The sequence below is a fragment of the Corvus hawaiiensis genome, chromosome 3 (assembly GCF_020740725.1).
Source record: "Corvus hawaiiensis isolate bCorHaw1 chromosome 3, bCorHaw1.pri.cur, whole genome shotgun sequence".
Taxonomy (NCBI): domain Eukaryota; kingdom Metazoa; phylum Chordata; class Aves; order Passeriformes; family Corvidae; genus Corvus; species Corvus hawaiiensis.
This window is the reverse complement of record NC_063215.1, coordinates 58,023,031-58,043,127: the sequence shown is the minus strand read 5'-3', so window position 1 is coordinate 58,043,127 and position 20,097 is coordinate 58,023,031. Positions and strand designations below refer to the sequence as shown.

General features: G+C 38.1%; 1 protein-coding gene across 12 annotated transcripts in view; it reads right to left on the bottom strand.

Annotated features, from left to right (window-relative positions):
* EYA4 (EYA transcriptional coactivator and phosphatase 4) overlaps nt 1–20,097 on the bottom strand; it is a 140,565-nt gene that overhangs the window by 39,140 nt on the left and 81,328 nt on the right. For 5 of the 12 annotated variants that reach the window (XM_048299125.1, XM_048299128.1, XM_048299127.1 and 2 more), the window contains exons 4-6: nt 6,538–6,662; nt 5,326–5,394; nt 373–465 (exon numbers count right to left, since the gene is read on the bottom strand). In XM_048299125.1, the coding sequence (XP_048155082.1) occupies nt 373–465; nt 5,326–5,394; nt 6,538–6,662 (287 nt within the window). The remainder of the gene's footprint in view (nt 1–372; nt 466–5,325; nt 5,395–6,537; nt 6,663–20,097) is intronic. The other 7 variants (XM_048299131.1, XM_048299133.1, XM_048299134.1 and 4 more) reach the window with 3 other exon arrangements.

Below are 20,097 nucleotides of genomic sequence, written 5' to 3'. Positions count from 1 at the left end.
AAAACTGTTCAAATTAGAATTGCTGTTACAAATAAAATCCCCTTATTTTTTCTGATATCATATGAGACTAACACTGAGAAAAAGATCTACAGTACCATAATAACAGTATTATTTTGAGACTTTTGCATACAGCAGTGGTCTTAGGCATCATTAAATCTTCTTTAAGATCACACCTCATGTAAATTGCTGAGTTGCATTTACAAAAAAAAAAAGCTATTATTATTTCTATTATTATTATTATTAGGTATAAAATACTGTAATATTTTATAGTAGCTTTTTAAAGATGGCTTCCATGCAAATATTCATTAGTGAAGGTTATTAAAAGTTGCACTAATGTGAATCTAACAAAATGTCATCTTATTATGGCTTTACCTGACCCAGTAAAAGTGTCAAGCGATCCATCTCCAGTTGTTGTTGTTGTTTCACTGTTGTTCATGGGTTCTGTTTTGACTGCAAGAAGAGACACTACATAGAAGAATAAGTAGATATGAGATTTTACTTCTAGATTTGTACTGGAGTCCTCATGCCAGCCTCACTAGTGGTAGTCCAGCTCGAACAAGCACACGTGCAACAGCTTCAACCTTCACTCTAGCACCATACTGAGACAATCGGCAGGAATCTGACAGGAATGCGCATTTATCTGCACATCTGTGCATTCACCTAGCTATTGGTTTTAGCAACTGGAATATCTTCTGGGGAGATTTCAACTTAAATCTAATGGATTCTAGCAATTCCCTAAGAGTAGCACAGAGGAAGGAAATGCTAGCTGTCAAGGGATGTAGCACATAACAAAAATACTTTTTCCTGGCAAGTAAAACAATTATAATATGGTTTCATGCTCATACAGAACCAAATTACTTTCACAGTGCCAGCATGTTGCCTTTCCCTTTCCCCTTTTACAGAGTCTGTGGGGGCCTTTTTGAGCTAGGTCATAGCAAGCAATTTTCCATAAATGAAGAGAGAAGTTTGAAAGAAAAAAAAGCCAAAGAACTAGAGTAGGTCAGAAATAACAGCCATGACAAATCATCTTCTTACTCAGAGGTTACAAAACAGTTTGATCTACTCTGAACTCATATTATTTCTTAGGGATTATCATGCAGTCTTACCGTCCAAGCTGTAGCTGAAAGCACAAAAAGCACCAGAGAGGCAATAAATATTTTATAGTTTAATTTGTTACCTGGACAGAACATTTGGCATGGGCTTTTGTAATGGAATTTGGGAACCACCCGTCCAATTGGTGTGGTCAGAAACAGCAGTAGAGAATACCGTGCAGCTCCTATTAGCTGTCTGACTGGCAAATGTGGAAGCCTCAATATATTAACACAATTTCTTCATGAAGGTCAGTAAAGGTTGGGCATGGACATTCATCACATGCTTATGGATATCACAGGAGTGGTCAGTGTCCATGGGCACAGAGTGAATAGGCAATGAGGACCTGCACACGCAGCTACCACAGTTGCATGCCAGGTATCCAAATTCCGAGGGCACAGCCCGGGATTTGTGAAGAAGCCTTTGCTGTGACAGCCAGCCTGGCAGAGCCCCCCAGCAGGTCTAACATATGCCAAGGAAAAGTGTTCTCTGCCAGCTGGTTACTTGATGCCTCTGAGGGGCATCAGCTAAGCTGACCAAAGCTCTCATCTGTCAACATCACTGCATCCACGTTTGACTTCACTGGCAGCAGTATGGGAAAGGGGGGAATTTCATGTTCTGAGCTGGCAAGGTATCTAAAAACTGTGGCTCAGATTCAAGTCACCTAAATCAAACATATAAAAGGTGCCTACTAATCTCCCTTTATGTTTATCTGAGACAGAGAGGTACTTCCAAAGGTCGATTCAGTCCGAGTACGGCCTGAGCTGCCCTCAAGTTCACCGTCCCTCATACAGTCTGCAGAGGAAAAGGCAGTGCATGAGCTAAATAAAGCTCATGGGGAAAATGTCCAGAACAACACCTACAGACGCATTCTGCTATTCATCCCTGTGTCTGTGAGCGCAGTGAGCTGTTCATTGGGAATTGCACAGCTACCAGTAAAGCTGCCTCTGATGAGCCCCGTGTGAGTTACCTCTCCTACAAAATCACATCCCATTTCCGGTCACACTGCCTAATGTGTGCCTTCCTTACTTCAGGAAGCCACATGGGATGCTGCTGATATCTACAACTGTACAAGTGACCTGTGCTGAATTCAGAGGGACACCTGTTTAGATCAAGCAGGAGAAATTGGGATGCATTTGCCTCTGTGACTTGTAGAGTTCCCTGCAGCATTACCAGTGCACCAGTGCCAACCAAACCAAGTAGCACCTTCTGGTTTCAGTTATACAGTTGTATCTTTCCATTTACTGGCTGAGATTAAAAAATTTTTGAATGTGTGTCTTTTGAATGTAAACTTCTTTTCATCATTGTTTCTCTTTCATAAAACGACCATGCCAAATAGTCTCCCTGTAAGCAGCAGGATATTAATTCAGTATGGAATCGTTAAGAAAGAATTTTAGCCACATTTTTTCAAGCTTTTGTGCACTCCTTCTCATTTTGCTAGCTATTATATTTCCATAAAAAAAGAAAAAAAAAGCTGTGACAAAAATTACCCAAAATGAAAAAAAGTAATTCGTAAGAGTAATCAGTCATTGCCATTTCTATAATTATTTGAGAAGGATGTGATTTTATTTTCATCAGATCAATAGAACACATATCAAGAACAAGTTCAAGGGTCGTTTGTCACAAAATGATGGCCTTCACTAAACCTCTCAGTCATGAGGAACATATAAAGTATCTAAATTAATTTATTTGCTGATTACTACATATGGATGCCTCTATGTACTCCTGCAAAGTCTGGGCTTCTACCTACATGAAAAAAAGTACTTTTTTATCTCTTTCTGTTCAAGAAAGTATTTCACTATTGTCCATAGAAAGATACAAATATTCAGTATTGCATCCTGGATGACGGTATGTGCTTAACTGTTATATTGAACAAAAACTTCAGTCATGAATTGAAATGTTTACTTTAGAATTGTATCTAGTTCTGGTTAATGCCAGCTGCAGTGCACTGCCATCAGCACAAATAGATACCATCTTTTTTCTTTCCCTGGAAAGCAAAGAATCAAAACCAAAAGGAACTCTCCTGTACTTAACTTGAGGAAAAACATTATATTGGCACTGAGTTTTGTTGAAAAATACATATAGAAAGTGTTTTTAAATGTGCTTGATTTTAAACAGTTCTACTTTTTTGCATTCAGATTTTACTACAGTAAGGAATTCCTCAGGGTCCTTCCTCAGTGTAGCTAGAGATTTTGACTATTACCTATTTTTCTTTAGGTTGTATGTCATTAAACAAAGAAGGGAAAAAGCACAAAGCTACCTTAGGAGAAAAAATTCTAACATTGGTTCAAGAGAACTACTGTTCTTTTTACATATTGCAAGAGTGAAAATAAAATCAAATGCAATCTCTAACTGGAAATACATTTGAGTTGCAGCCGGGATAGGGCGAGCAGCTGTGTGCTGCTTAGTTGCCAGATGGGCTTAGACCATAGCAACACACAAACAAAGTAGAGCTACCAACATCATCAGGTGCTGGAGCACATGATGTGCAAGGAGACACAAGAAACTGGGCTTGTTCTGTCCTAGGAAAAGGAGGCTGAGGGGACACCTAATTGCTGCCTGAAGCTATCTAATGGGAAGGTGCAAAGAAGACAAAGAACAAAGGCACACTCATCTCAAAAGGTGCCCTGGGAAACAACAGGTGGGAACAGATACAGGCTGCACTAAGGGAAAAATCCAATTAGATGTAGGAGGAAAAGTCAGTGCTGCCTTGAGCGACATGATCTAACAGCAAAGTTGGCTCTGCTCTGAGCAGTGCTTGGCCCAAATGACCTCCAGGGATCTCGTCCAAACTTCATTATTTTAAGGCTAACTCAGAATACAGCTCCCGGCAAGCAACAGCTTCTACAAAATACCTTCTTTACTTGATGAAAGGATGTAGCAGACCAAAATGACTGCTACTCTGCTGCCCTGTTTTGTTCTTTTTTTCTCTAAAGCATCCCTCTATGTTAAGGACTGAAAATGAATGCAGAGTTTTAGGGGCAAGCAGTGCTAATATCATGCATGAAGGAGGACAAGCAAGTGCAACAGATGTTATAGCAAACAAATCTGATTTTAAAAGCTCATGTAAAACAATAAACCACACAGCTTGTCACAGAGTTTTCCTGGGAATATATTCAACTAGAAGCACAATTCTAAACATTCTACTGCCTATGGAAAATCAGATTTAATTCAAGTAACACATTGTATTTCCTCACTACTAATAATGAGGACTTAAATTGTTACCTTCCATATTTACCTCAACATGCTGAACAGTTAAATGAGGTGACAGACTAAGTTATCTCAGTCCTTCCTTAAACTTAAATTCTTGTAACTGAGCACGAGCATTCACATGGAACGAGTTATTCTAGTGCAAATGATCTTTTGTGCTCAAGTTTTGGGTTTTTTGTAAATTTTCTTTGCATATGTGTTTTACAAATGGCAAGCTAATTCTGAGGCATTTTTTAAAAAGGCAAGCTTTTGAAATCTTCCTAACTTTAGTCCAAACCTGCACAACTTAAGCACCCATATAACGACTTGTAGAGAAACATGGTTGTGCATGTTTACACTTATGATTAATCCCATAAGGGTTACACTTATGATTAATCTGTAACAATGTCACATATAGAGTTATTATTGATCCTTACAACTTATGAAAATCCATAATACATGTCAGAAAACCCAAAAATGAAAACAACAGCTTGGAAAATTTGACCAAAATTTTGTAAAGTGGCAAGTTACATGTGGCAGCAAATCAGACATAAGCTTTGATTAATAGTGAAAGTCATAGTAGGAGTAAGAACAATACTGACATCCTTGACTTGTGCTCAAGTAATCAAGAAATGCTCTGCTTAAAAATAAAAGAAAAGCAAATGGGCATTCTGTGAAAATTCCATTGGTCTGATTTCCACCAATGCTGACTACTGGCAATTCCCAGCAATGCTGAACACCATGAGACAATCCCAGCCACTCAAAGCATGTAGACAGCTAAGCTAATTATAAGCGAGTTAAATTCTCCTTGCTCATCAAATGACTTTCAAAGCATTGTAAGATAACTACTTGTTGCAACTTCCTAACAGTTTTCTGGCTGTGGGAAAAGCCTTTGAGAGAGGATAGGGAAAAAAGGTGCAGTGGTCAGGGGGAACCCCATGAGAACATTCAAACTGCATAACAAAAGACCAGAGCAAACGCAGAGAACATCACACAGCAGTCATGGAGACACACCACACGCATGCACTGTACCAGGGTCTCTCATACTTGTTGCAGAGGAGGGAGTACTGCAACTCAGCAACCAGTCTGCAGTATTTAACACAGTCATGTTGTCTCCTGAGAACAGGAATGGTACAACAGTTCATTCTCCCAATGTCTGTTCAGCGTAAATGAACAGTCTTCATTTATCAAAATTGGTGTTTCAACACTTTAGGTCGAGTCTTTTAACGGAACTGTATTGTTTTTATGGGTATTATTTTAACTGGTTTATTTATGCACATTGTATAATATAGAGGCACCTATTGAAGAACAGTTAGTACTGCTCTTCAATAGCATGCTTGAAGTTTTCTCTTTGTGGAGTAAGGATTCTATTTAAAAATAGGATTCAGCCCTTCTTTGTGAGCTCAGTTACCCTCACAGGCACATCTAATTTTTATTGACATTGATAGACTTTTATTTAAACAGGGTAAGTGATTAAATGCTCTACCTTGTGGCCAGAAAGAACAAAGAAAAAAATTTTCTTAGTGCCAACTGCAAAATAGACAGCAATGTATAAACTCTAAAAAAGAAACTCTAATTTGACTCATATCCACGGTGTCACTCTCATGGACTGCACCTCAGAATGTGGCACCCTGTCTCCCACTGCTCCAATTCAGCTACGGCAGAACCGATTTTCTGAAAGCATTGGAATATCTGTGTTGTAGCTGCATGGCAGTGCTGTCCCTGCAGTATCACCTACAGCAGTAATGACCAGCTACTGCTGAGGGAAATCCAAAGATCCCTTTATTACAAACTTTTGTTGCCTCCCAAGAAATGGAACTGATCAGCAAAAAAAAGTTACATAAGTGTAATTTTGATGTACTTCTCTTGACAGTGATTTTAATTTAACCTAAATGCATGTAGCTCAGGGTATAAGTGTAAATCATTACTCATCAAGGAAGTATGACACAGAAAATTCAATTTATTTCATAAGCTACCAACAGGCATGAGAAAACATTTAACACTGTGTTGAAAGCAACCATTCAAAAATTTTCCTTATTTCATCTATGAACCTTGTTTCAGTTCTGCCTCTTATTTCAGTTGGTCCAAATCAAAGAAGTGATGTAGGAATTAGAAATTTACACTTGTATGACTGCCAATGTTTCATAATTCCTGCTGGATTTATAAATGGGTATATGGTAATTCTGGAAATTATGGTAAAAATGCATATGACTAAAAACTAGCCAAACTTTCTACGTGCCAGCTGTGTCTTATACTTACCTCCTGTTCCATTTGTTGTGACTGATGTGCTACTGAGATTAGATTTATCCAGTTTGGAACTACCTGGTGCATCACTACTTCCAACAAGATTATGAGGACTTGCTAGATCCTGCATTTCCATAGACCTGTTAAAAACCAAGGTGACAGTATTAATGCATTGTGATACTATCTAAAATAAACTGCTTTTTCTGTAATAAATTTTTTTTTGTTTTAATATGGAGAGTGTGAAAGGCAGCCAGATTAACAAATAAGTACAGGTTCCTTTGACATCTTTGTTTTTCACCAAACCTAGGAAAGTAGGTAACAGCAACAGTGCCTCTATTTTTCACTTCTCGTTTAGGTATTATGAAGTGACACAGGCTTATGAAACTGCCACTGAAACACACTACAGAAACTCTGCATGAGGTAGCGTACATATGTGGGTGGACAGATGGAGAGATAAATGAACAAATTCAGGTACACAGGTATTTCTTAGAAGAAAATACAGAAATTAGGTGAAAAGTCAGGCGTTACATAGAAAGCCGAAAGAGGAACTTCTGCCTCTCATTATCCGTATTCCAACCACCAGCAGTCACTGCATCCACACTAAATCACAGGAACAGACCATACGAGTGAACAAACAGAACTTTCATGTACATCTGGAATATTCTTTGCTCCTAAAAATGTGTATATTCTTCTTGGATCACTTGATATTTATTTTCTTCTGCATAATTTCTGGGAAGCTTGCAAAATGTCAAGCGGATTTAGACTGCAATGAATTCCAGCATCACAGTTACACTGCGGGCCTGTAGATGTCTTTCATGCAGTGACAACAGATCTGCCTTTCTCAGACAAAGACAGAGCAGACAAGGAGCATTTCTTAGACCGGTAATTGCAATCCAACTTGCAGTGCGTGCTCGCCTATTCCTTGCTTCATTTATATATTAATGACACAGGAATTTTTTTTCCCCAGAGAAACAATTTTGCTGTATATAAGCAAAGTTGCCAGCCCATCTGTAACAGGAGAATGATTTACCATATGTATAGTCCAAAGGCCAACAGAAAGATAGTCTTACAGGGCTGTAAAAGCCCCATTAGATTGTAGAAGGCTGAGATGGTGAGGAAAGAGATGAACAGTTGGAATGGTTCAGTTAAGACGACAGCTCCCAGGTATTCATATTATGACCAGGACAATCAATGACAAATTGTTAAGGTGACACCCAACATCTTAAGTATTTATTTCAAGTTTCACTTTGAAACTGCCTATCTTCTGTGCTCCACACATCCTCCTCTGTGGAAAAGCAAACAAACAAAACTACATTACCTTTCCATCAAATATGGGTCTCCTGTCTGAATCTGGTTTTTTTTCCCCTCCAGAAAATGAAATTATCTGGCATTTTGTGCTCCTAATTCTGCTGATCTCCTGGATGCTTTATTCCCTCACATAACATTCATTTAACCCAAGATACAGATTCAGACCTTTCCTGTCTTGAATATATACAAGGAAATGTAGAAGATACTACATCTCAACTGAGGAAATTAATGAACGCCTTACTCGAAGCCACAGGAAGCAAAGAATATCATTTACTCAAGTAAATACCTGAGTCAACCATGAGATGCACTGCTAAGTCACTGGAAGAGCCTCCCCAGCAGCACTCTGGATGAGCAGGAAAAACCTGATGTTGCTGGAGGCCATGCATCAGCAGGTAAGAATTTTACAGCCATATTCAAGGAAATGCAAAGGCATAAATTGCGACTTGAACTGTGTTGAACAAAATTTCTTCATCTAATTGTATATACATTTCTGCACATCTGTCAGCAGCGCGTTATATTTATTGTCTACTGGAAATATGATCAGTGTTAGATGAAATGAACTCAAGTTGTTTACAAGTCTGCCAGGTTTTGTTTAGCAGTTTCTGTCCAAGGATAGCAGCTAAAGGTTAAAAAAAGTCTATGAGTTTCCATCTTGTATGTATTTAAGGGAGCAGAAGAATGCTACACAAAATAAACAATGCGTGTTTCATTGCATACACAGCGTAATGCTCCCCACGTGTTCACTTGGCAGTTTTAAATATCATGATTTCCTGTTGAAGTATGATGAGCACACAGATGCCTAATGGGCAGTTCCAGGTTAGAAAGTTTACACGTGTTCTTTTTTCCCTTGGTTAGCATGAAAGTTGCAATAATTTCTTTTCAGACAAGCATATATCATTCCCAAAGATGCAAACTTCATAAGCAAAATCACTGGCTCACCTACCTAGTGTATTTAAGAAGTGTCCATTTTAAACACTTTTCACAGTCAAATGAGTCAGGTTTTCTTAATCAAATCAGATTTTTTTAATCAGAAAATGAGGTCCACTAAGTCTCATTTTCTTGGCAAAGAATATAAACAATCAAATGTTGTAAAAGGAATACTCTTTGTTTCAAACTAGCATGAAACATTCTGTGCAGAGAAGTATTTTTATCGCCCTAATTTATTTTGTATAACAAACGGCATCCCAGTTCACAGACATGGCAAGTTAATTAACTAAAATTATTTTAAAAGTAGTGCATTCACAAATAGATAGCTTTTCTGCACAAGTAAAAAACATCTTGCACTTATTGGTAGTCTATTAAGAATAAAAAGGATATCCAAACCAATAAAAAGTTTCACAAAACCATGTGCATGCATTGTGTTATCCTGGGTGCTCCATCCTGTGTGAACAAGTACAGGGATTACTTTTACATATCCCTGTGTGATTTATTTACAGAAGTGCGCGTTACATTCCGTGTGACACATATTATTCAATTAACTTTTCTGGATGCATTTAGTTTACCTCTAGCCTAAAAAATTCTCAGGAAGATGCTACAGGCTTACTAAAATCTTATCTTTCAGTGAATGGAGGATTCAGGAAAAATGCTTAGTAAAATGGATGAAATAATTCCAACATCTTGAATTCATTTTGTCAAACTAAATGTTTATCAGAGTCCTGCTTTCACTGACTTAATCAGAAGCAGGTTCAGGTTCAGTATGTGCTTTCCTGCACTAAAAAAATTTTAAAAGAAATCTCTGAAGGAATAATTAATACTTCTAAGTTCACGCAGCTATTTATTAAAAACTGCTTTCTAGTAAATGCGGTGCGTTCCAATTTAGATGGAATAAAGTTTATTGTTAAAGGTGCTTAAAAAACTACACTGTACAATTTTATTTTACATATTTTGTTTCTCTGCCAGGCACATAACTGAGCTTTAGTATTTCCCCCTCCTGTGACGTCTCAGACTGCTTTTTAGAATAATTAAGTAAAATTCTACATTGTATAAAAAGATACATTTTGACAGAAAATTGATTGCTTGGTAAGAAGATGTTTTAATTATATCTTGATTGTTTGAAGAAGGTTTGCATTATTCCCAGCTTCTGAGCAAAAACCTGAAACCTGGCAAGCCAGATTTGTCTTTTATTCTGCTTTGGTTGTGCTTAAAAGTCTTTGAAAGTTGGTATTTGCATGTGCTTAGTGGATCATTTCAGAGGCTTACTAGAAAACTCTCTAAAATATCCCATTTCACAGAACAGTCTCCCAGATCTCAGTGGGCTTTAACTCCAACCTGTGGACAGCCCTACCCAACTGAGGACGGTTTGAATCAAAAATATATCTGTGTGGGAATTCTGAGCCTTCCCCATTAGAGCATATCCTGTTGCCTGGCTTGGAGTTATATCTTTTCAAGGGTTAGCCTATGCTCAGAAGTGGATTAAGGAACAGCATCCAAAGAGGCAAATTCCACCCTCTTCTGTCCCATCTTTACAAGTGTGGATGAACAGAACTTGTGCCCTACCCCAGACCACCAGAGTGCACAGCCCAACACCATAACCCAACCTCGCACAGGAAGGTGTAACTAGGACTAATGATTGCCCCACTTGACAACTGCATCTCTGTACTTCTGTATAGCTTTCACTTGTGTTGTTTTAAAGGTAAAAAGCTTAAGCCTTGCTTCTATGATTGTGTTTTTAAAATTCCTCTTCTATTTTCCCCCTTCGTTACAATCACATATCCATTTGTGCACTGCATTTTTTCAGCAGAGATAAAATTTATTTTCAGAAAATCTGGGTTGTTATAACTCTGTTATCCATCTGAATTTCCAGTTTAACTATTATGAAGGTGGCCTAAGAGCTGGGTCCTTCCACAGCTTGTAACTAGCTTGATTATTTACTAATTCTACAAGTAGAACATATTTACATAATTTTCTTGAAAGACATGATGTTTTAAAATGTAACCTTTTTGCTACATAATCCAGTTCAAACTTTTTTACCAACAAGACCAAAAGTATGAAATAATTTATTAAAGATTTATAAAGGAATAAATATTCTAACATGAAAACAAAGTACTTCAAATGCCAGCCTAACTGGACATTTTACAAATACCAATTCTGTGCAGAATTTGAAGCAAATCCAAATTACAGCAGAACTGAAAGAAGGACTAGATGGAGGCTACTTAAAATTGAATAATTTAATTTAGTTTATAAATAATCATAACAAAAATTTTTAAAGTATTTTAAAGTATTTGATAGGAAATTTGCCACATACGTTTCTTTAGCAGAATCTCACTAAACTTCATTGTGGCAAAAATGTACATTATTATTTTTATTGCTGCTGTTATTATTATTACTTCTATTATTATTATTGTTGTTAGGTTAGTTTCCCCCTGCTTTTCTTGTATCCCTCCCATCATAACCCCAGTTCTTAAACAGTCCATACTTTCTCACAGAAACCTGGGGTCTTGTCCAGTTAAATAGCAGCTACCTTGTTCTGAAATGAAACAAACATGGAATTTCTCTTTGTTTAAAATCAACTTCTAGTGCAATAGGAAAGTTGGATAAGAGAACTGTTCAAACTCAGCTAACTCTGCTTCCTACTTGTATCAGCTCAGCTCTCAGACCTACTGCACTGTTTTGAAGACAAGTGGAGTAATTTCTTTTTCCATTTCCCACATAAATTTTTTTAGGCAGATCTTTCAGCCATGTCCTGAACAGGACTAGTGAGCTCACCTCTCTTTCATACACAGTCTGAACTAGCTTACACAAGCCTTTATTCTGATGAAAACAATCAAAATGGATGCGCAAACACAAATGTCATTTGTTCGATCTACATAAAATCTGCGACAAAGTTTAAAACAATCAATAATTTAGAGAACACCATATTTATAAAGGGCTTTCTTCTGTTTTGGATTTTTGTTTTGTTTGGTTTTTTTAAAACTGCATTTATACATTACATTCATAATTAAGCCAGATGTTTTTCATGTTTACTCTTGCGTGCAAGGACTGTAAATAATGCAATTAAAAAGAAGTTACACCAACCCTTTCAAAGACTACAGTGGGCACTAAGAAAGGTGAAGAGAGAGGGATTCTGGATGATGAACAAGTTTCCAAGGAATATACAGTTGTATACAAATACAGGTACACCAACACACAGATACATCCAGTCTTATAATAATTCTTTGGTCCTCAATATACACATGGACATGTGTCTAAATGTATGCACAAGAGAAAACTTCCCAACACCTTTCCACGGAAGATCTCTGACATAGTACAACACAACACAGAGCTGAAGAAAATTCCTCAAAGGAGTAACATTTCCAGTCATTTCACCAACCCCAAAATACAAGCTAGTATTTTCTTTTCCAGGTGCTTTTACACTGTATTTGACAGCCTTTGTAATTTTTTATTTTGTCACTGTAAAAGGTAAGGAAGGAAGTGCAAAACCAATGAGGTAAGTTTGTTCCATTGAGATGACTACCTCTCTTGTTTTCCCTGGCTCATCAAGCCCACCTATAGATCTTCTTAAGCTTTGTAGACGGCCAAAAAACAGAACTTTTGCTATTCTAGGCACAATATCGCAAAAGCTGCCCCTCCAACACACAATTTCTGGGAGCTTGCCAGAGTTAAAAACAAATAATAGGACTGGACACTAGCAAGACCTCCTTCCCACTCTCCTTGAGGCCTCCTTTCTTAACTTGTAAAGTGATACAGTGCTAAGAAACAGTAAAATAATGTCATGTTATATTGATAAAACCAGCAAATGCTCCTCAGAGTTTTATTTTATTACTTTTTATTTTTTAACAGTAGAGAAAACAAGTGCTAAACTTTTTGCAACCGTTTGGGGATAGGAAGTAGATTACAGCTGTATAATTTCTGTTTCTTGTGTGTTTGCAAGTACAGTGTCAGCATTCATATCAAAAAAGTAGTGGAAAGAGGCAAAATCAAAGTCACATTGGTATTCCAAAAATAAAAATACTTCCGTCAATCTACAACCAAAGTCCGACAGAGGGTATCGAAGAGAGGCAACCTTAGTGAAACAAATAATTAGAACATCCAAGTTTTTCTACCATGTTAAGGAATACCACATAGGTAATAAAAATATCACAAGGTAGAACTTTGCAAAACTGTAAGTATAAAGTAAGGACTGTAGTAGACTCTCTATGGACTATTTAATACAATGGATATGGAATATCACCATGCAGCTTCCCAGCACATGAGTTCAAGCTCACAGGGAAAGAACCCATACCCAGATATTGCAATAACTGCACCATGGAGAGGGTCCTTCTAGTACAAAGGAACAATCATTTGAGGAAAATTCAAAAGTGCCTGATTTTGTTTAACAGCTTTTTCGATCCCAAATAAACTGCTTGTCTTACAGAGGATGGGACTCCTTAGATAATTCTTTGGGGCATAAAGGGGCGCAGGTTGTGATTGCTTCTCAGTTTTTCTTTCCTGCCTATTGTCCTCTTGACTATTCAAGCTCTAATACCAGGAGAAAAAGCCCTCCTGCAGACAGAGGTGTCTGACAGGCAGACAGTGTTAGTGCCTGGGATGCACTTGAGGCAGAGGGCTCAGCCGAGAACGTGGGCAAGCAGGTTTGGTGACAAAGGCCGTCACTGTAGCTTGCCCCCTCACACCATTCACAGCTAGAAAAAAGGACATCTATTTTAACAGTGCTGCAGCTTCTTCCTCTCCCCCCATGCCCATTTCCCCAGTTAAGCTTTTGCTATCACCCTCCCTTTTTTGACCCTGTGTCACCTTGAGCTTCTCTGTGCTTCCTAACAATTAGGTGTAGATATTTTTTGTCTTTATTAAATCTATGCTTCTCTCTTTTCTCACTGCATGAACAACTGCCAAAGGCTGAAGCTTTTGTTAATCTAGTATATGGCTACTGCTATAATAATAAGATATTATTTTTTTACTGAAAGGGATATATGTATTTGTTCTTTGTGACTCAGATGAGAAGATATGAATAAATACTGTGAAAGATAATTGCTTACAAATTCAAGTTTATTTTTGCCAGAAAGAAAAACTGGTGTTCTTGTGCCTGGAAGTGAAAAGTTTAGGTTTGCTCTCATGATAATTAAACACACCAATGAGTTTAGACAGGCTAGATTGTTGTGCTATATAATTGCTGAAAACTATTCTTTGCTTAAAGGTCAGTAACTGCATGGTTTTCCTTCTTTCTGATTGACTGACACATTTTATTTCAGTTTAATGTCATTTCATGTGGTTTCCAGAAAACCACAGAAAACAGTCTATTGTAGTGCAGTTCAGTCAGCCACAAATCCACATTACATTAATTTATCACTGCTTTCACTCTTATTGGGAATGAATGTCATTTCCCTGTCACAATTAAAAGACAATGTAAAATTAATTTGGATTTCCACACTTTTGGATAAAACATAGAATAATATCTAGGAGCCATTTCTGGATTTTCCTGTTGGACATGTAGCTGACTTGTCCAAAGCCAACAAGGATTAAAATAAATAAATAAAAATCAAGACAAATCAGTGGAACATACTAAGTTATTTGCCCCAGCATAAACTTCCAGGCCACCCTCTCTATTCTAAGGAGGTTGTTCAATTACAAAACACAGATTCAGAGTAGGGAAATAAGCAGGCTGACACTGAAAAGGTAAGTAATAGGAGGCACTTTTTGTCCATATGCTTCTCTTCCACCTTTTCTCTCCACTCTGAAGTTTAAGATTGGTTTGAGTTGATGAAGGCAAATGATAGTTTTATATGGGAAACTGTTACACTGTGATATAATAAACTGATGCACACACAAAAAGCAAAGCTGTGCAGAGCAATACCTTTCGGCCAGCTGGATCCCAGCCTTTGAGATCTCTTTTCTGGACTATGTGACAGCCACAGTTTTGATGGGATGCAATTTTAGCTCGTGGTTTACACTCCAGTCACTGGAGGAAGTATCTGGAAAGAAGTAATGTGGTGTCTGAATAGATAATTCCCATCTTCTTGTGGAAAAAGGCAGCTGGTTGGAAAAAACCAGTCCAGGAGCCAGAGAGACAGCATCTAAACTATAAGTGTCAAGGACCAGGGACTGAAGGAATGGCAGACAGAAGGGCTGGGTGGTCAATTCTCTTACTACATGTACAGGCTGAGGCTGGCCCATCCCAAGCCTGGACATGTGAATAGAAAACACATAAAGGTACACAGGCACCTGCTACTTAAAAAAAAGAAAAAAAAAAAAATACTAAAGTGGGTTTTGAAGTCCTTATGTGAGTATTTAAATAAACCAAAAATGCATATGACACCACTGTTCCATGGGGAGCTTGTCAAGTATCCAAATTACATGAAATATAAACTACCAGTTTACAGATACATAAGATCTAAATGCAAGTCTTTGGACCACAGGGCCGCATTTTCAAAGAGTAGTTCACCCAACAGCTTCTGATCACTTCCAGATGTGACGGGCACTTGCAAATGATGTGGTTCTGACAACATGATGTGCTGTGTCATAAACAAATAACAAACACTTCTGTGGAGATGGTTGGAATGCAAACAGCAAGCCTGTGGCCTTCCCCCCACTTCTGCCACCACTTCTGCAGAATAACTGCTCAGAGTCACATCTGAAAAATCTGCTGGAAATTTCAGCATCCCTTCTACATCTGTGACAGATGATCTGGCTGGACCTAAGGTAACAAACCCAATGACTGAAGAATCTCACAGTCTTTGGTGGTTTTGAGTTTGATTTGAGCAACAAAACCTGTTTCTCATATATAGAGAGGAATGTGGAGCTGACCAGCTCTGCCAATTACTAGCCTGTTGCTAATATATCCATTGTAAAACACAGCCTTCAAAATGACACTGCTTACTGCAGTGAAATTATTATGAATTTAAATATAATAATGTCAACTCTATTCATGTCAGACAATATTTAAGCAAATCTAAAATTGGGAAATCAGGGATGAAGGGCTGGGAATTTTGCTGTTGGCTTCAGCGTAGCCTGGACTGCATGATGTAAGTGTGAGCTCATATTTTCATTAAAAAAAGAGCAAGGGGAAGGTTGTGTCTGACTCACCCTAAATTGAGATGACTGTTGTATTTCAAACTAGTTATTGTAACATGGTTCTTCTTCAGCAGGAAATGTCCAAAGGGAAAGAAGCTCTTTCAGGTGTGCTGTATTAAGAGTGACCATACCTCATTTCAATGTAATTTCTTTAGTCACCAGTACAGGGGCGTTGCAAGAACTTCATCAGCTTCCAGAAAGGACGAGTTATGATGACAGACTAGGCAGAATACAGGAGTTGCCAAAAGCTTGTATTTTCATTCTCTATTCATATTTTAATGCAAACATTCTGAATCTTCTCTTGGTAAATATAAAATGCAGAGAGTTACTGGCAAGCAGTCCTAACGTGGGAAACATTAACACATCTCACTTTTAACAGTGAAGTTCCCCTTGTAAGTTAAACCCGATCTGAATCTTGGCTCCCAAGACAAATATTCTGTAGTTTACCTCATGTGGAGCACATTATGTTTGGCTCCAAAAGAGTTTGTGTCAAAAGCAATTATTTCTGTTCTCTAATCGCAGTCCCAACAATGAGTTTGGTTTAGAATATAAAACAAATATATGCAACTTGCTGACTGCCTGATGCCTTAACTGCTTCAGCATCTGATCACTGCTGTAAGGTATAGCTGAGAACATCCATTCTGGATGGCAAGGTACACTAGGTGTGTTGCACATATCTCTTGTCATTTTGCCCAGGGTGACCTTATTGCCTGGAAGAATCTGAAAGAACTTTCCATAACTAATTACACTCAAAACAAATTCTGGTATTCTGAGCAAGAAGAGGATGATGCTCTGATAAATGCACCAATGCTGGCTGTTCTTTACAATTGATATAAAATGACTACACTTCATTTTGCTTTACTGTTTGATTTCCCCAAGTTATTTTATAATTTGAAACTTAAAGCATACACACCTTTTTCATCTGGGGTGAAGTAGGTGACTTTTCTAAGACTTAATAAATACGTGTCGCTGAGAGCTCTGGGGCACAGTTCCCCTTCCCTGAATTATCCCCTGGGGCCACAAGAAGGGGCAGGTAGCAGCTGCAAATCTGTAACACCTCCAGTTCCAGCTCAGCCTGCATGCAGATAACCCAGCCACCAGGCCAGGGCATGCCTTCCTGCCTGGCCAGAGTCATAGGAGTGGGGCGCCAGCAGAGCCACCGCTCCAGCCCTCACTGCCTCAGCACACACAGAGCAGCCCTGGGAACCAGCCTGTCTGCTGGTAACCCTCATTTATATCTCCCTCTGATCAAAACACGGTTTACAACAAATGATTGGATCCCAACAAGACTTCTGACATAACGCTTAGCCTTTTAAAATCATTAAATATCCACTTCTGTCCAAGTACTGAGAGAAAAACAAGGTGGCAGGAAACAAGCCCTGCAGTGCTGTTGGTTTTTAAGTCCACCCACGTCCACGTTGCAGATGTAAGACTGCAACTTTACTGCATTTAGCACAGGTTCCCCACTGGTTCCCCAAGAACCTGGTTTGCGAGACAGGGCAGGGTGCGAGGTGTTCATAACAATATGATTGCTTTTTATGATACAATTATTCTTGTTTCTCAGCAAATGCTAAAGTATTGCTGTTGGGAAACATGGTATAATAATGAAATGCTAAGAGGGATGAATGTTCTTCTCTGGTACTATTTTGAGAAAGTCATGAAAAGCACTACATCTTTGAGAGCACAGGGGTTTATTTTCTATTTAATTTAATCTACATAATTAGAAGGAAAATAAGACATAAGCCTGAAATAACATCGGAATAAAGCATGATCTTATGTCTAGTCACCTGCCAATTACTTCTACACTGAAAAGCAAATAAAATCCCAAAACCCTTAAAAATTAAAGTGACAGAGATTTAGTTGTAAATTGAAACAGAACTTAAATGGAATTCATCAAACAGGATGTTCTCCCTCTCTGCCCTCTTCTGCACTTGCGCCATACAATAAATAATTCTGTTAAAAAGTTGATCTGTGGAATTGCTTTATTTATTTGGGCACTGCATATGCCTTTCTCCATAGCTCTGCCAAACATACCTTCCCACAGACTTGCTGCTTCAGTCCTGGGCCTCTCTTAAATGGCAGACACAAATCCCCTATGAATTAGATTGAGACCATCTTGCTAATTTTAACATTTAACCAAATCCAGATTTGAACTTATATTTTCAAAGGTGGATGGCTAGTGGAAGGCAAGTATATTTCATGCTTCAAGGGGAGGTAAAGTTACTTCTGCTCTACAAGTGACATTAAGAAATTCCCAGAGAAATTTGACAATAATATGAACTCAGATCACAGTAAATTACATCACTTGGAAGCTAAACTGGAGAACTAAGTCCAGAATTGCCAACAAAACTCAAGACACACATTGGAATATATGGAAAGCTTTGCGATGACTAACAGAAAGGAGCCTGCACAGGCATCTTGTGAGACTCATAAAGAACCTTATCAGTTTGGTTTTTTTAATAAAAGTATTCAAAAGGAGAAGATAGAACAGACAGACCATCTGCAATGTAACCACATAAAAGACCCCTGGGCAAATCCAAACCCATTAGCAGAAGTGCTTGACGAATCTGCCAAAGAGCCGGATGCTGCTTATGGAGCAACCTCTTTCCCTCCTTGTCATATGGATCCTTTGACTTCTGTCCCTAGAGGAGAACAACACTGACTGTTGCTCAGACTAAGCTGCGTGTGGAGGGAGCTCAGGTACAGAACTGCTCTCTGATAAGGCTGTCTTAACATAAGGAGGGGAGGCAAAGCTTAAAATATTACAACAGGTTTAACACACATTTGTGTAATGTGTGGAAGATGCAGATGTTAGAAAAAAAGAAAGCAAACTTGCAATTACCTTATTTGCATGTGGTCTCTTTATCTGGATTTTTTTTTGTTCATTCTTGTCCTTAGCTGGGATAGAGTTAATTTCTTCTCAGTAGCTGTTGCAGTGCTGTTTCGGATTCAGCATGAGAATGTTTTGGTTTTGGTAAGTCGTGTTTATCCCAAGTCAGGGACTTTTTCCTTTTACATCTCATGCTCTGCCAGTGAGGAGGTATGCAAAAAAGGCTGGGAGGGACCATAACTGGGACAGGTGACCTGAATGGGCCACAGGGATATTCCACACCATAGAATATCATGCCCAGTGTATAAACTGGAGGAGTTATCTGGAAGTGGGAATTATCTGAGTTCTGGGAAAGGGTCTGGCATTAGTCAGCAGACAGTGAGGAACTCTACTCTGCATCACTTTTTTGTAGTGTTTAGGGTTTGGGGTTTTTTTTATTATCATTTATTATTATTATTTACTGTGATTACATATTCTACTTTTTTCAATTATTAAATTGTTTTATCTCAAGCTACAAGTTTTACTTTTGATTCTTGTCACCATTCCACTGGGGTGGGTGTGTGGGGGATGAGGTGAGAGAGAGGTTGCATGGTGCTTGGTTGCTAGCTGGGCATAAACCATGACAATTCTATTTTTATTTCCTACTTATTTTTTCTCTAATGACTGATCAAGGCCTCGCAGGAAGGCAAAGAGGTGAATTGTGATATGTTAAATATGAGCACAGCATACTAACTGCATGGTGTTAGTTAAATGCTTACTGAGTACATAAGACTGATGGCATTTAAAACATGAAACATCTAGCCAAGAAATTACACTTAAAAATATTTGAGGAAAAATGTGATTCATATAAAAATCAACCTGCACCAATCTCAGAACAAGTGATTTGGATCTCAACGGCCATTTTCTTTTCATTGTCTACATTCTTCTCAGAATTTTTCCAGTGCAAAGTAGGTGGAATCAAATACTTTTACTATTCAGGCTCACCAATGGTAAAATATATTTAGAGTATACAAGAGGTCAAAGAAGCTGGAACAGAGTCTGAATTAGTTCTCCTGTGTACTGCTGTAATGTGATATGACAGAGAAGAAAATAGACCACAGGAGAAAGAAACAGAGCTCCTTCTCATTGTGATTACTTGTGCTGCACACGTAAGAAGAACAAACACTGTCATTTTATGGCTCAAAATCCAGTTAAATTTTAGGATAAGACTTTAAGACACTACTGGATTAAGCAAAAACATTTGCAGGCGTAATCTTAGGTTATCTTCTTTCACTCAAAACCAGTATTTATCCTATCTAAGATATTCCTGAAGATTCAACAATTATAAAAGTTTGATGGATATATTAATTAATACAGAAATCCTGCTCTCTTTAACAAACTCAAAAATCACAAGGCACTTTGATCTCCAAAATCTCCAAATTACTTCCACT